The sequence below is a fragment of the Dreissena polymorpha genome, chromosome 13 (genome assembly GCF_020536995.1).
Source record: "Dreissena polymorpha isolate Duluth1 chromosome 13, UMN_Dpol_1.0, whole genome shotgun sequence".
In the NCBI taxonomy this organism is placed as follows: Eukaryota; Metazoa; Mollusca; class Bivalvia; order Myida; family Dreissenidae; genus Dreissena; species Dreissena polymorpha.
The window spans coordinates 14374170-14389235 of NC_068367.1; the positions used below are offsets into that span (position 1 = coordinate 14374170).

Here is a 15066-nt window from a genome sequence, read left to right on the forward strand (position 1 = left end):
AGCCTTATGTGTTTTGAGTTGTGACAAATGTTACATAGTCGTTTTGACTTGGGCATTTTAAGACGTTCGTCAATACGTTTAAAGAAATGGTTGGGAAGAGTTTATTGATTGTAGGCTGTGTATATGTCCGTAAGTAGTTTGTATTTATACTGCATGTATTTATGGCGTTTTCAAACTGTAAATAAGTAATCATTTTTGGTAAATATAGAATTTAAAGTAGCTATCAATCTAATACATGGGAGTAGGTGTTAAAGGGATCTTTTCACGCTTTGGTAAATTGACAAAATTGAAAATAGTTGTTTCAGATTCGCAAATTTTCGTTTAAGTTATGATATTTGTGAGGAAACAGTAATACTGAACATTTACCATGGTCTAATACAGCCATTATATGCATCTTTTGACGATTTTAAAACCTAAAAATTATAAAGCGTTGCAACGCGAAACGATTGAATAATTTGGAGAGTTCTGTTTTTGTCGTTAAATTTTGTGAAACTACGAAGATTGCTTATATAAGGTATAAAATACGTTCAGCATGTGTACTCGGCGGAATAGCTCAGTAGGCTAAAGCGTTTTTACTTCAGGACTGTGGCAGGACTCCAGGGGTCACTGGTTCGAAACCTGGTCCGGGCTATGTTCTTTTCCTTTTTTTAATTTTATTCTTGATTTTTTACTGGAGCTTTTACGATCCAATGTTTACATTTATCGATATAAAGCATTTAATGAATAAGTTAAAAAATGCCAAAATCTGTGAAAAGGCCCCTTTAAGGTTGGTTTTGGAGCGAGCGTTTATATTTTACTTCTCTATCAATTTTGTAGGCGATATATGAAAGTGAAGGTAATACCACATGTTACAATTAGATAGGATAAATTTGAAAAGACACTTTATCCGTTAGAAAAATACGTAAGGGGGAAGTTCATAGTTAATTCAATGCTCGAATTAAGAATAGTATAAAATGCACTGTAAGTATTCGAATGTATACACAGATTTTTTAACAATTTCACTATTAATAACTTTGTTCCAGTTTGTGTTTGTTGTGAAGAACAAGAATCACATCATCGGGACAAAAGAGGGCAAGCCGAACATAGTAAGCATTACTCTTAATTGTTATTCCTTTGCAAAAAACGACATAGTAGCATTTATAGTGCCATATTGCCGCGATAGGTTCTGACAAGAAAAGTTGCCTCCAAAAAAATATAACAATAGCTGTCTCTAGCTATTAGATTGACACATTGAACCGATTCTTAGCTGTGAGAGTAACACACGGTGTTAAAACAACAATACTATAATTAATTACATCTTTTCAACATGTGGGAAATTTGGGCATAAAAATGACGTTTACCATCTATACGATTTTAAAGTAACTAATGTGTTAAGCAAAGTGCATATATCTTTTGCATGTGCTTCAGATTGCTGGCACAAGTGTCCGGGAGGCGACTCCAATTGCCAATTGATTGACGGCTGGTATAGATGTGTCTGTAGCCGCCCTGGTTTAACGCGATACTGTGAAGATATTGGTGAGTTACTATTAAACGATACGACATAAAGGAAAAGATTTTAAATACGGCTGTTTTGTTATAAAACGGTGTTGTCTGTTTTAGATGTTTTCTACGGGAAGTACTTGATTTAGTTTTTCATTACTTTACTAAACCCATGCTTACGTATTTGGCCATGTTATAACCGTTAAATTGAACGTCTTAGTGATTAACGGTCGATTGAAGGCACAGTGTGTAAGTGTATTTTTGAAATATTCGATCTTTTTGTTTAGAATGACAACAGAATAATTCTTTGGTTGTGACAACTGATATACAGTGTATTAATAAACTAGTTAACACAAAGGTCTTATATGCGCACGTTCAAGTCTTCAAGTTACACGCGTGTATGTCTTCACATTCGCATGTGCAATACCTCTATAACAGGTTTGCATGTTTAAACTGGTCTCCGCGTGCTCAAGTTAAAGTCTTCTCATTTTCATGTGATGACAATACAAAAAGATATGCCGACAAGAACTTAAGACCCTCGTCAGCTCGCCTTTAAACATTTCTAAAAATGAAACTTTGCAAAAAACTTTTTACTGGACGACCTGACCACAAAACAATGCCCTTCCCGCATTTAAATCTATAACAAAATGCTTATGTTGGTACCTTTTAAGCGTCCTCTTTTACATAAGCTACATATACGAGCAACATAGTGGAATGGCTTTTTGTGCCAATTGTATGTAATATTCCGATCGTTCCAAACGACTTTGAAATATAGATTATAAAGTTAAATTATTAAATGACGTTTATTAAATAACTTTTTTTTTTAATTCACTGTCATATATACGCATGCTTTAATGTAGGCTGCTATCACGACAACGTATCTCGTTTAAGACTGAACACTTAAAAGACGAATAATGGACCCAGATTTCATTAAAATAGTATAATTGGGATAAACTGAGTATGAATCATGACAAAACATACTTAACATTATTTTGTTTTAAAACCGTGTTTCTCTTCACAGCAGATATGTTCCCCCCCCCCCCCCCCCCGCACCAAACCTTAATATACGAGTGTTTAAAAATTCCACTGGTTAATCTTGTTAATGCGAACAAGATGCAAATATGCAGTATAAACGCGAAGAGTGTCGCGGAAACAAATACTGTTTTACTTCGACTTCATTTCTTCACATTGTAAGGTTTTGAATAGATGATAAAAAACTTCATATATTCTATGTACATTTATTGAATAAATTTAATAATTTAAATATTTTTTCATTGCAAAACATTTTCCTGGATATTTTCGTGAGCTTGCTAGTTTATATTGTTACATTATAATTTGAAAAACGATGGATGTATTGGAATGCTTTTATTAATTGAATAACACATGTGTTTTTTTTTCTAGATTGCTCATGGTCTGGACATTGTGCAAATGGTGGCACGTGTGAAAACGTAGCAAATCTACTTTACACGTGCGTTTGTCCTTCCGGTTGGAAAGGCAGCACATGTTTAGAAAGAGGTACGTCGCATCACTTGTTGATCTTCGAATGTGTTTTGCTATAAATAAAAAGCTCGTACCTTACAGGTGTCACAAAACTAAGAGGCAATAAGCCTCAAGTATAAAAGTTGCAACTTGCTCTTGATAGAAAGCGGTTCGTTTGTTTTATATATGAGCCGCGCTCTGTGAAAATTGGGTTAAATGCATGTGCGTTAAGTGTCGTCCAAGATTAGCCTGTGCAGTCCGCGAAGGCTAATCATGAACGACACTACGCTTTATGATATTTTTCGTTTCAAGAAAGGCTCTTCTTAGCTAAAATCAAGTTTAGGCGGAAAGCATCGTCCCTGATTAGCCTGTGCGGACTGCACGTGCTAATCTGGGACGACACTCTATGCACATGCATTAAAAGCCCTTTCTACAGAGCACGGCCCATATTGTATCATTTGATGCTTTCATTTTAAGATATAAATAGCGGCCTCTGATGCGCTCAATGCAAGTAATTAGAAAAGTAACATTCCATACCAGATTCTTTAGCGGAACCTTGTATCAACACTAGTTATTAGAAAATTAATTACGAAACATTTCAGACTGTAACAGCGGCCTGTACTGCAAGAACGGAGGTACATGTAACACTGTAACTGGAGGTCAGGGCTATGTGTGCACATGCCAGAGCGGATGGACAGGGGCAAACTGTACATTGATTGGTTAGTTACATTTAGTAATGTCTTTTTTTCTTACGATGGATTATTACAAACAATGTAAATAAATGTTTTTGAGTATATTACTTGAATGAAACCGGTGAGAATAAATTTTCGATTTCTTTAAATGTCAAATGTATTCGAATAACGCGATGTTTTGTTGAAAAATTGACGGATTTAGAAAAGTGTCAGTGAATTGTTCTTTATCTTTTCGAAGGGAATTGATGTTGACTTAAAATGGTAATTTCTTTGATGAATTAGTCGTTCTTTTGTCAATCGATCAAAGAACATCTATCCACAAAGAATTGCCCGCTTACACCAAGTGCTTTAAAATTGAAAATATGGATGGCGACGAAGAATACATTTTAATAGGTAAATGTGTGCAGAATTTTCATGGAATTTTTTCGTCATGGAAGCAAACAAAAAACCTTAAGAAAACAAACATGGTTGTCACACAATTTTGGTGAGTAAAACAAGAACCAGTAGATGTTTTACATTTGTTTGCCAGTTAGTAAAAGTGAGTAAAAAGGATGAGTTGCTTATAGACTAAAGCTAACAATATTTGCGGGGATAAATCATGAATCATGCTTGACGAGTTAATTCAAAATGGCAGCATTTTGTTGTATTTTGCAGTGGTGAACCTAGAATTTTAGTTTGAACAAAAATCGTCTGTGTTCTTCTTGAGTGTGTAATATTTTAAATGCTGATTATTTTTGAATCGAGGCATATAACGATATTTTTTGTCTTGTGACTCTGCTGTTGCGTTGAATTTTTTGGGACTATTTCAACTGGCGTTAACGGAAACGATCACAAGCAATTTTAATATTTCTACGCAAGGTTAGATTCAGTTTAAATTCAGTTAATTTAATATTGAAGGATAAATACAATACTATGTTAGTGTGATTGTGAACTTAAATTTATCCGACTCGTCTCAGAAAGGCTTACACGGCTCGCCAAGCCTCGCCATATAAACCTTTCTCTATATCTTGTCGAAGCAGCAAAAATGCAAGTGCGCCTATTCGAGTATCATTCTTTCCTATTGTTTCATCCATTCCTATAGATTCATCCACCACTGTACATTGGAAATAAATTAGGATTTCTTATAAAATTCACGTCAGTTATCGGTATTTGGGCCACATCCGCGCAAGAAAGAGTTGTGTAATTTATGCGGGAGGTTTCAGTTCTTCAACTATATTCATTCACAAATGGTAGCATAATGTGAATTTCGTATTAAATGGAATCTTTTTTAACGGAGCGTATTCAGAAAAAAACAATAAACGATGTTTGTATTATACGTGTCGCGGAAGAGAATGTTTGTGAATGATTAAAATAGTCCACTATCTGCTGCGTCTGATTGACGTAGCATTTTTGCTCAGCACGTGCCATTCATAATCTGAGGCTATTAATAGATGCTGGAAAATAAACTACTTCTGATAAACAAGTATAGTGGGATGTCCAAAAAAAAATGCTTTATAATCGCTAAAACCGGATTTGAAAACAATTAAATATAACAAGAAATATCTTTTAAAAAGGTAGTCGGCGTAAATGCTGACTAAAATAAATTTTGAAATTGACGCTTTAAATAATTAAATTGAAAACAAAAGTTTAACTATTGTGTGTTTTCACTTGTTAGTCGCATATTCACCGCATGAAATGTGTGTTATAATTGTCAAACCACACATTAGTGTAAGTAGATAAAACTTAAACTACGGGAGTGCACATCGTATGTGTCCTCACATGTCTTATTATGAATGTATTTCTTCACCATCGAAATATATCGTATATTAATGTTTCATTTATACTCAGTTTTCTTTATACACATTTAAATCACACTTTTATAGCCGCGTCATGCGAAAATGGGTCTTATGCGTTTCAGCCAGCGTATCTTAAGTCCAACCTGTGCATTTGCGCAATCTGGTCAGAGGCGATGCTGTTTGCTATAAAATTACTCAATGTGTTATGGTCTCATTATGTATCACTTGACCAGACTGAGAGATGCGCAGGCTGAGTGGGTTATATATATGATGGGCGTATATGGAATAAGACCAATTTTCGCATGACGAGGGTCATTAAAAATCTAATTGCGAATTGTAAATGACATATTTTAGCACGGTTCTTTTCGATACAAAATTGAAATCAAAATAGCAAACTGGTAAATAAGGGCAGCCTATCCAGGCGTTCAGAAACGATTTCTAGACGTGCTGACAGAGTACGGCAAACATTTTGTGGTTGGATAATTAAACGATTTTCCTCTTATCGTGACACTATACTATTTCGGTAGTGTTTGCTTCCTCATCTTGAAAGCGAATCTGTGTTTATCGATAGTCAATTATATATTCTCCGGACGATTTGGTGAACGAGTACTTACCCTGAAATTCTGAGAGATGGATTTTAACGCGTTGTTGTAACTGGGCCACAATTTGTGTCGTTTGAACATACAGAGAGTAGTCCGGAATTCATTACACTGAACAGTGCCATATCCTTTACGCTGATCACACAGTTCAGAGGTTTTATTTCGAATCAGCCTATGAAATATTCGAATATATTTATGCGTGTCTGCTGGCGTTATGTAAAAGTCATTTAAGGTGAAAAGATATGTTAAACAGCTACACCGAAAAGGCGCATTAGTGCTCTATACCCATGTTTAGGTCAGAGTTGTTGACCCCGTGTGAACTTCTAGGGTAACAAGCAATCTATGAACAACAAAATACGGGTCAACAGGACTGTCTTTATGACTGCCTAATTTGTGAGTAAAAAGTATTGCTCGCAAATTAATTTTTTTATTTATTTTCATTAATTATCTTATTGTATATTTTGAATTAGTATATTTTGTCAAAAATCAAAAGTTTTGCACAGGGAATTTCCATCATGAAATTATATTCTTAGTGAGAAAGGTATTCGATATTGCAACAATATTCATTTAATATGAAGGTGATTGTAAAGTTTCTTTATATTCAGTTCTGATTTCCATTTTCATCATACTTTCTATGCTTTAAAACGTCAAAAAGGGCCGTGCTGTTATTATTTTGTCTAAGTTATCTCTATAAAATAAATAGGATGATAAAAAGTGCACACACATCTCCACCCGTGCGTTAAGACACACCCTTTATAAATTTGAATGGCTTGTGTTAATTTCAAACTTGCGATTAATTTTGAAAAAAAAATGAGTTGCGTCTTAAAATATGCAATATTGAACAACTTCAGTGCCTTCAGGGCTTCATTAATATTACTTCAGACATCGATGAGTGTGTGAGTTCTCCCTGCGTAAATGGCTGGTGCTCTGACCGGTTGAACGGGTACACGTGTCACTGCGAACCAGGCTACACCGGTATCCATTGTGAACAAGGTAACCAAATTTAGCTCGTGTTTTTCAATGTTGTCTGCGTTTTTTATGCGAACAAAAAAACACTCATACTTCCGTTGTTGTTACCAGCCAACGAATTGATTTCAATATTGATTGCGACCAGAGAAATCAACACAGCACTATAATCAACACATACTGGAACAGTTAACTAAGTCTTCTTTAAATGCTATGTACGAGCATTACATTGTCAATATTCTAAGAAAAGTGTTGTCAATGCAAGTTGTACTGTTTTATAGATATTGACGAGTGCAAGTCCGGTCCATGCGGAGTTCACGGCACGTGTCACGACCACGTGAATGCCTTCTCATGCACGTGCAGTGCAGGGTTCACAGGGAGCCTGTGTGAGAAAGGTTAGTGTTAGCATGTACGTTGTACATGCATGTATAATGCAAATTGTTTAATAAGGAAATTTATCTTGTAGTTTTAACAGGATGTCCAACAAAGTTTAAAATACTTCTTAGTAGATTATGATATCCCGGGAGGGCGGGCGGCGTCAAACATGTCAAAAACTTAGTTTAACTTGGTTAAGATCAGCGTCACTGCTTCTGATTGCAAATGGGACCAGTGTGGTTTTGGCCAAGGTCACATTTACTAAAATTAGAAAAATAATTTGCAAGCTGAGTAACTTGGGTTTGGGTGGAGGATATTGCACTGAACCTTTGTGTGTAATTACTTATTTGCTTTCCTAGAATGGGGATTTATTTGTGTCCAGAAGGTAAATGTAGCCGTTAAGAAAAAATGATCAAACAATATGCTAAATATCTTAAGTGTTGATGAAGATATAGTGTTGAATTTTAATGAATGTAGCTTACATGTATACTTATCTTGGGATTCCAGTTGGGACCAGTTGCCACTGTTGCTTAACATAGAAAACAGCTGTTTCTGGTCAAAAAATTAAGTTTCTATGCGAGTATTTGTTTAAATAAAATGTTTATGTTAGAAGCATACATGCAGATCTAGCTTGTGATTGCAGTTGGGACCAGTTGGATCGATATCAATATAGAACACGTTAAGATTAAAAGAATAAAGATTCAGAAAACAAAAAGCTAATATCCGCTCAATAAGTTGAGTTTGGATGGAGGTAATGTGTTGAATTGTGTGGGTATGTAGCTAACACGAAGATTTATCGGTGGATTGCACAATGATTGAAAATAAATGTATCACTAAAATGTGGAAAACCTGGTTTTGTTAAAATGCAATGTTTGAAGTAGAGCTTTAAAATAGCCACACCACGCGAAACATTTCTAAACATTGCGGTGTGCGGCTACATTGGGCATATTCAGAGACCCCATTTTTATGGATCCCTGGTATATTTTACTGAACCTGGTATGCTTATCTTTTTCGAAACTTATGTCTCCTTCGAGCGCAAAAAATGACAACCGGGTTTGAACGTCTTATTGTTCCTATCTGTTAAATCACTAGGTGTTTTAACTAGATGGGAAAGTTAAAAAAAATCGGTTTATAAATAAGGTCAAGCAATATAAGTATATTGAATAGTTGCCAAGTTTTCAATTTTGTATATGCCTAAATGTAATGGAAAAACTGTTTTGAAACATTAAAAATTAAAAGTAATTTATTGCATCGCTACTTATCCGGACGGTTATATAATGCAAGAAAGCACGTACAACTCTATAATCTGCTCGAATAATTGCTAAGACATATTTTAAAATAGTGAATGCATGATGCACGCCCGAAGCAATCAAACAAACATGCATCTATATTCTTAATATTAAGTAAAAGGTTTCTCAGTTTCTTTGGTAATGGTCTTTTTTGCAAATATCTCCGTTACTAGTAACAGGCATTCTATATGTGTATATGTTTCAGACATCAACGAGTGCCAGAGTTCTCCCTGTCAGAATGGTGGGACCTGCATAGACAAAGTGAACATGTTTGAATGCGCATGTGCCGATGGATACTATAACCTGCAGTGTGAAACAAGTAATACACAAACTATTTCCTAACTTGTATGGCATATCTATAGCGAACATGTGCAAATAAAAAGATTGCGCCTAAATGTATAGAATATTTTCAGATTGATCAATATTAACAATTATGTGAACGCTATTACATGTCATATATCTTAGGCTCCGGTCGCAGTTCTTAGAACACAGTGAATGCACGAAAAGCATAGATTGGTCAGAGGTCTGCCTCTGACTACGCACTAAAGCATGTACTTACTGCTGTTTCATAAAGTCGAAACATGAAAAACGCTTAAAGCTTAAATCCGCCCCAATAGTTTTCTTTCCACAAAATTACGTAATTATGACCTGCGAAATTCGAATACCGGGTAGTACCGTAAATAAAGTTTAAGGAAGATAACTGGTGGATTTAAGAGATCCGTTTGTATCGATATTAATACGAGTTCAAAAACTTGGTCACTAGTTTATTTAAGGATATTCACAATACTCTCAGAACTCCTTGAAGAACTGAACAAAACCCATAAATCTTATTTGCATATGCCTAAATATGTCCATTCCATTTACAAAAGAAAGAGCTGTTTGTTATTTGGAAGTCAGGTCCCAAAATGTGCTTAATAAGGAAGTCAGTTTTAAAAAGGGGGGGGGGTAAATCGATTTTGCGGCAATAAATTTAGTTATCAGAGATATTTTTCTGTCAATACTGTGTATGATAAGAGAAAATGTTCTTTGTACATCCAATGTATCGAACGTCATGTAAATAGACAACATACTTGTGGACGGTTTTCCTTCAATAGCTTTTTTATCCCGACCTCTACGATTTTGAAACAAAAAACGAGGGAAGCGCAAACACTGTAGAGCCGAAAGGGCGTATTCATTTAATTTTTTTAAAATAAATATTAAGTGGCTTACCGTGTGAAAATATCCGTTATTCCTTCTTGAAAACCCGAAAATGACGCCATCTTTGAAGTAAGTTCCAACTAACCTCTTTTAAATCCGGGAAGCTCCCGTATACTGCTTTTAGATATATGATGGTAGCTGCATTTATGTAACTTACCAACTATTTCTTACATTTTAAATTACATTACCGACGACTATTTAGTTGAACATCACCTTAAATGAAAATATAGAATTGCTGTAATGATTACATTCGAACTGTTCATTTCAACATATTGTTTAAAAAGAAAATAAATAAAATCTTTTATACATGAAAATACATTGAAAAAGATTTTTTATTTTGAATAAAAATGTCATTTATAGGCAATATTTTATCATATAAAAGAAATAGTTGTTTAGATTATTATCCCATATGGTACTGCATACATTTCAGATATCTGTCAGCCCACAATGGCGGACGTGATATTCCTCCTTGACTCATCTGTCAGCCAGTCCCGCGACCAGTTTATCAGACAGCTAGATTTCGTCACCCAGTTCATAGATCACGTGGTTGTTGGGAAGGAGAACTTTCAGTTCGCAGTCGTCACGTTTTCCTTCGAGGCGAAAGTCGAGATAAGATTGGCCGACTTCATCGACAACGTCACTCTGAAGGAAGCCGTTAGGAACATTCCATTCCGGTACTCTAAAATACAAGTTTAGATATGCGTTTGTTTTTTCTTTGTTCTGCTTTAATTATTTGCTGTAATTAATACAAACATAAATGTAATAAAGAAAGTATGCTTTAAATAATGTATGGTCGTTAATTAATTGAAACAAATTAACTGACCGAAATGAATAACCTATACAATTGGCATTGGCCATATATGTCCCACGTAAACTATTATTCGATTATAGCTTTTATTGTAATTTTTATAATTAACACAACTATAAGTGTTTGTTTCATATTGTGTGTTGTACTAGTATCACGTGCTTTATGCTGTGTCATACTGTTCGGCAATTAGTGACTTGTCATGAAAGAAGACCTCGGGCAATAATACGATTTCCCAACTGGAGTTTTGTGTGTATTTATTAGCAGAGCTGATCTTATTTGATAGGACTTATGTTTCAGTCCCGGAGGAACATTCACACACAAGGGTTTGCAGACGGTGTCGGAACTTGTCGCTAATTATTCCTCCGCAAGGTTAGGTTACACAAAGTCTTCTCAAACATATCATGTGTTTGTACAAAAACACCACATTCAGAGGGGGTAATCACGTGACAAGAAGATGGCGACTGTCCATGCCGAGGCAGGACTTTTTCGTCGTTTTATACCCTGTATTACTTGTATTATTATTTTTTAGTCCGCTACTTTTCCAGCCATATTAGCAAGAAAGTTACTGGCCTTTATGTCATAGAAATATTCGCTCTATATATCGACTTTACTCGGTGCGAAATTTCTTAGCGGGATGACCTAATTAAGGCTCCACTAAGAAAATTCGCGGGGAGTAGCGAGATAAAGCGAATTTAAATACGAAATAAACGCTAATCACCGTTTTACTGATATGGCTGGAAAGTAAGCGTCGTTTAAAAAAAAATAAAAGTAATAAAGGGTATAAAACGGCGAAAAATAACCGACTCGGTATGGACGTCGCCATCTTGACTATCACGTGATTACCCCCTCTGACATTTGATCAAATCCCATTTTGACATTTAAAATTGTGTTGGAACAACGGGATTGGTAAAACAAATGATTCCTTTTTTCATATGTGTTTAACATCTGAGCTTTATATGATTATATTTACATTTATTACTTGTACACGTATGGTGTTAATTTCCAACCGAAGACTAACGCATGTTTGGCAACGTAAACGAAAGTTTTACGCGTTTAAGACGTTTATAATGTTCTACCAAGATTCAAAGACAAAAATAACGCCTTTATATAGATGTACCATCATTGTAAAACTGTTGGTATGTCAACAGACCATTCAACCATTCTGCCCGACGCTATGTGGTTCTCTTGACGGACGGAATGTCGATCAACAGGGCAGAAACGAAAAGGGTTGCAGAAAGTCTGAAACAACAGATCTTTAAACTGATAGCCATTGGTATGCTTTCAATCTTTTACACAATTATGAAATGGATTATTTAACAAAACATCGTGTGTGTTTTTTTTTCTTTCTATCAGTTGAAGATTTAATTAAAGTGATGTCAGTGATAAGGTTTCGGCAGATTAAAACTATACTTAAAGAATGATGACTCAATTTTCCATTTTATTTCACACTCTATACATTCTGTTATTCGCAGTGAAGAGCGATGTTGTTAATAATTGCTACATATGTTTTACATATATATAATCTATCAATCAATTGCTTAAATAAATTCATTTTGATTTTCATTCAAATTTATGTATGAAGTATATCAAAGGACGTTACGATGTGCTTTACTTAAGGATGAAAACTATTGGTTATTTTGATGTAAATGAGCTTAGTTAAGTAAATTAACATTAAAGTACGTTTTTGGAAGTGTAGTGTTATATATGTTATATATATTATGTATTTTATATATGTTATATATGTTATATATGTTATATATGTTATATATGTTATATATGTTATATATGTTAAATATGTTATATATGCTATATTTGTTATATATGTTATATATGTTATATATGTTATATATGTTATCTATGTTATATATGTTATATATGTTATATATGTTATATATGTTATGTATGTTATATATCTTATATAGAATCTATCTTATATATCATCTTATATATCTGTATGGCCAGGGGTCGGTCCCGAGGTATCCCATCGAGAGTTGCTGGATATCGCGTCTCTAGGCGACAAGAGGACGCCCAATTACGTGTTCGCCGTCAGCAACTTCGATGCCCTCTTCACCATCGTGGCGCAGCTCGTTCATCTCACTTGTCAAGGTGATATATTATCCTTGAACTAAGTGTTTCAAACGCTTAATTTCATGATTGTACCGTTTTAATTGCTCATATTCCGAGCTTTTATGTTTTTACAATACGCCATGAGCAATTTTTATTTGACGTCGTCTGCCAGTTATATGTTTTATCTGAAAAATTAACGGAGTTTTTTATTTTGCCGAGGAAAGTATTTAACTGAAACATGTTAGCGCATGGGCGTCCGCAGGAATGATCCTGGGGGGGGGGGGTCAAGTGGGTTTACTCCCCTTAGCCGTTGGAGGCGAAGACAATTTTAAGAATAAGGCCAGATAATGGTGCATTATGAAGTATATATGGAAGGTTACGAGTTCGGATTTGGAATTGATAAATTGACTGTATTGGAGTGGGTTATACCTATTCTCTTTCTCCTTTGATCATAGTGATTTTTCTCGTATAGAAATCTCATCAGTCATCACTCATCATCTGAAGACATTCATTATCTTTACCACATAATAACTTATGTGATTTTTCTATATGCAACTGTCTTTTTCGCTCCCGATTTTCCAAGGGGGGGGGGGGGGTCAGCTTACCCCCATTTGCCCCCATGTGGCGACGCCCATGTGTTAGCGGTAGTATTTATGTATCGTATCTTTATACAATAAACGGACACGGTTAGTAATGACCATATAATAGCTATGCTTCATTTTTAAGAATGCACTTGGGACACGTCAACAGATGTGGTGTTTCTAATTGATATGTCGACGGGGATGTCGCAGGTGGACGTGGACCTCGGAATCGACTCGATGACGTATTTGCTGAACAGACTTCTGAACATACGCTACAATACGACTGTACGGGCCGCTCTTCTATCCTACGGAAATGAGTTCCGCGTTCACCGTACACTGGATGAACCCATGGAGTCACTACGAGATTATATACAGATACTGACTGTGCCTAAATATTGTGACGCAAGTGGTGACGACGATTGTGACGTCATTAGAAGTCTGTCAGGAGCTTTCGCTCACTTGAATACAAGCATGTTTAAAAACAATGAAAATAATACTCGGGAGGTCATCGTGATGATCAGTAATGGCAAGCACGACATTGACACTTCAGTCAGGAAACTGGCCAACGAATTAGTCCGTACAGGAAAGATAGTGCTTGCGATAGGAGTCGGGGATATTTGGAAGGTCGATTCCTTCAAGCAGATTGTGAAGGAACCTTCTCACATCTACACCGTAGAGTCGAAGGAATCTGTGAACGTGCTGGACTCTGCTATGACGGAGATTGTATACAGCTCGTGCGCGCTTTCAAATGATTTTAATAATAAACCATAACATTTATTCTATTTGATAACGCTTGAAAAGTTTAAGTAACCATGTTGTACATAAAATAAATGTAATCAATTTATTAAACTAGCATGTTGGAACAACTTTAAGTCTTTAAGACGCTTTGTAATTTGTGCCGAATGCCAATACATGTATTTCGGACAACGTTGTCTTCAGTACGACGTCACTGACGTCATCATAACGGCGAGACTGCACCGTAAACAGCGGGCAAGGTGCCTCAAGTAGAATCGAAAGTTGCATCGAATTGACTCGATTTTATTTCGACGAAAAACTAAATGTGCTCAAACGCGCTCAAATATCGTCTTTATCGAATGTTCAAGTCCGAACACGCGTGTTCTCGTTCGTGAAGGCCAGCGGTCTATCCGGCGTGCTTCAACCTCGGCATGCCATTATGGGAAATTAAACTTTCACAGAAAGGTAAAATTGATTTAAAATTAACATAATTTAAGAGAAGCAGGGTTTAAAAAGACAAGCAAGCATGAAACATTTGATGTTAGTGCTGATTAAATCTGCATGTTGTTAGCATCATGATGTACGTATTAATTTGCGTCAGTTGAACTGGGATTTCTTGGTCTAGTGGTAGCGCACTGACATCGCAACACATTTTGTAGCTGGATCGAGGCTGCGCCGTCAGTGTGGCCATACCACGTGGTCCGTGACGTCATTTGGCTAAGACGGAAATTGTTAATTGCCTCCGCTTAGAAAATTTTAATCCGTGCAAGGATCTTATTATTTAGTCGAGTTTAACGAAATAAAGTCCACGCTATGTGTATATCTGAGATCTATTAACATTAATAACAGATGAGTAGTTGAGTCTATCATTCGATAAAATTTTCTAGTTTTTACGTTACAATCCATGCAAGCACGGCAAGCACATTTTAAATCTTCCAAAATATCCGTTTAATATGCCTTTTCGCGGTGCACTTATATGTGCGGACGTGAATACTTTCATATACAATGTGTTTTGTCCAAAAAA

At 35.6% G+C, this 15066-nt stretch overlaps 1 protein-coding gene across 2 annotated transcripts in view; it reads left to right on the forward strand.

Moving 5' to 3' along the window:
• LOC127856102 (von Willebrand factor A domain-containing protein 2-like) overlaps nt 1–14173 on the forward strand; it is a 14181-nt gene extending 8 nt beyond the window's left edge. The window contains exons 1-13 of one of the 2 annotated variants that reach the window (XM_052392090.1): nt 1–129; nt 1023–1085; nt 1408–1515; nt 2881–2994; nt 3561–3677; nt 6907–7017; nt 7272–7385; nt 8860–8973; nt 10282–10525; nt 10957–11028; nt 11808–11932; nt 12622–12765; nt 13453–14173. The exon at nt 1–129 is cut by the window's left edge and continues 8 nt beyond it. In XM_052392090.1, coding sequence (XP_052248050.1) covers nt 87–129; nt 1023–1085; nt 1408–1515; nt 2881–2994; nt 3561–3677; nt 6907–7017; nt 7272–7385; nt 8860–8973; nt 10282–10525; nt 10957–11028; nt 11808–11932; nt 12622–12765; nt 13453–14078 — 1995 coding nt within the window. In that variant the 5' untranslated portion in view covers nt 1–86 and the 3' untranslated portion in view covers nt 14079–14173. The remainder of the gene's footprint in view (nt 130–1022; nt 1086–1407; nt 1516–2880; nt 2995–3560; nt 3678–6906; nt 7018–7271; nt 7386–8859; nt 8974–10281; nt 10526–10956; nt 11029–11807; nt 11933–12621; nt 12766–13452) is intronic. The other variant, XM_052392091.1, reaches the window with a different exon arrangement.
• The last annotated feature ends 893 nt before the right edge of the window (nt 14174–15066 follow it).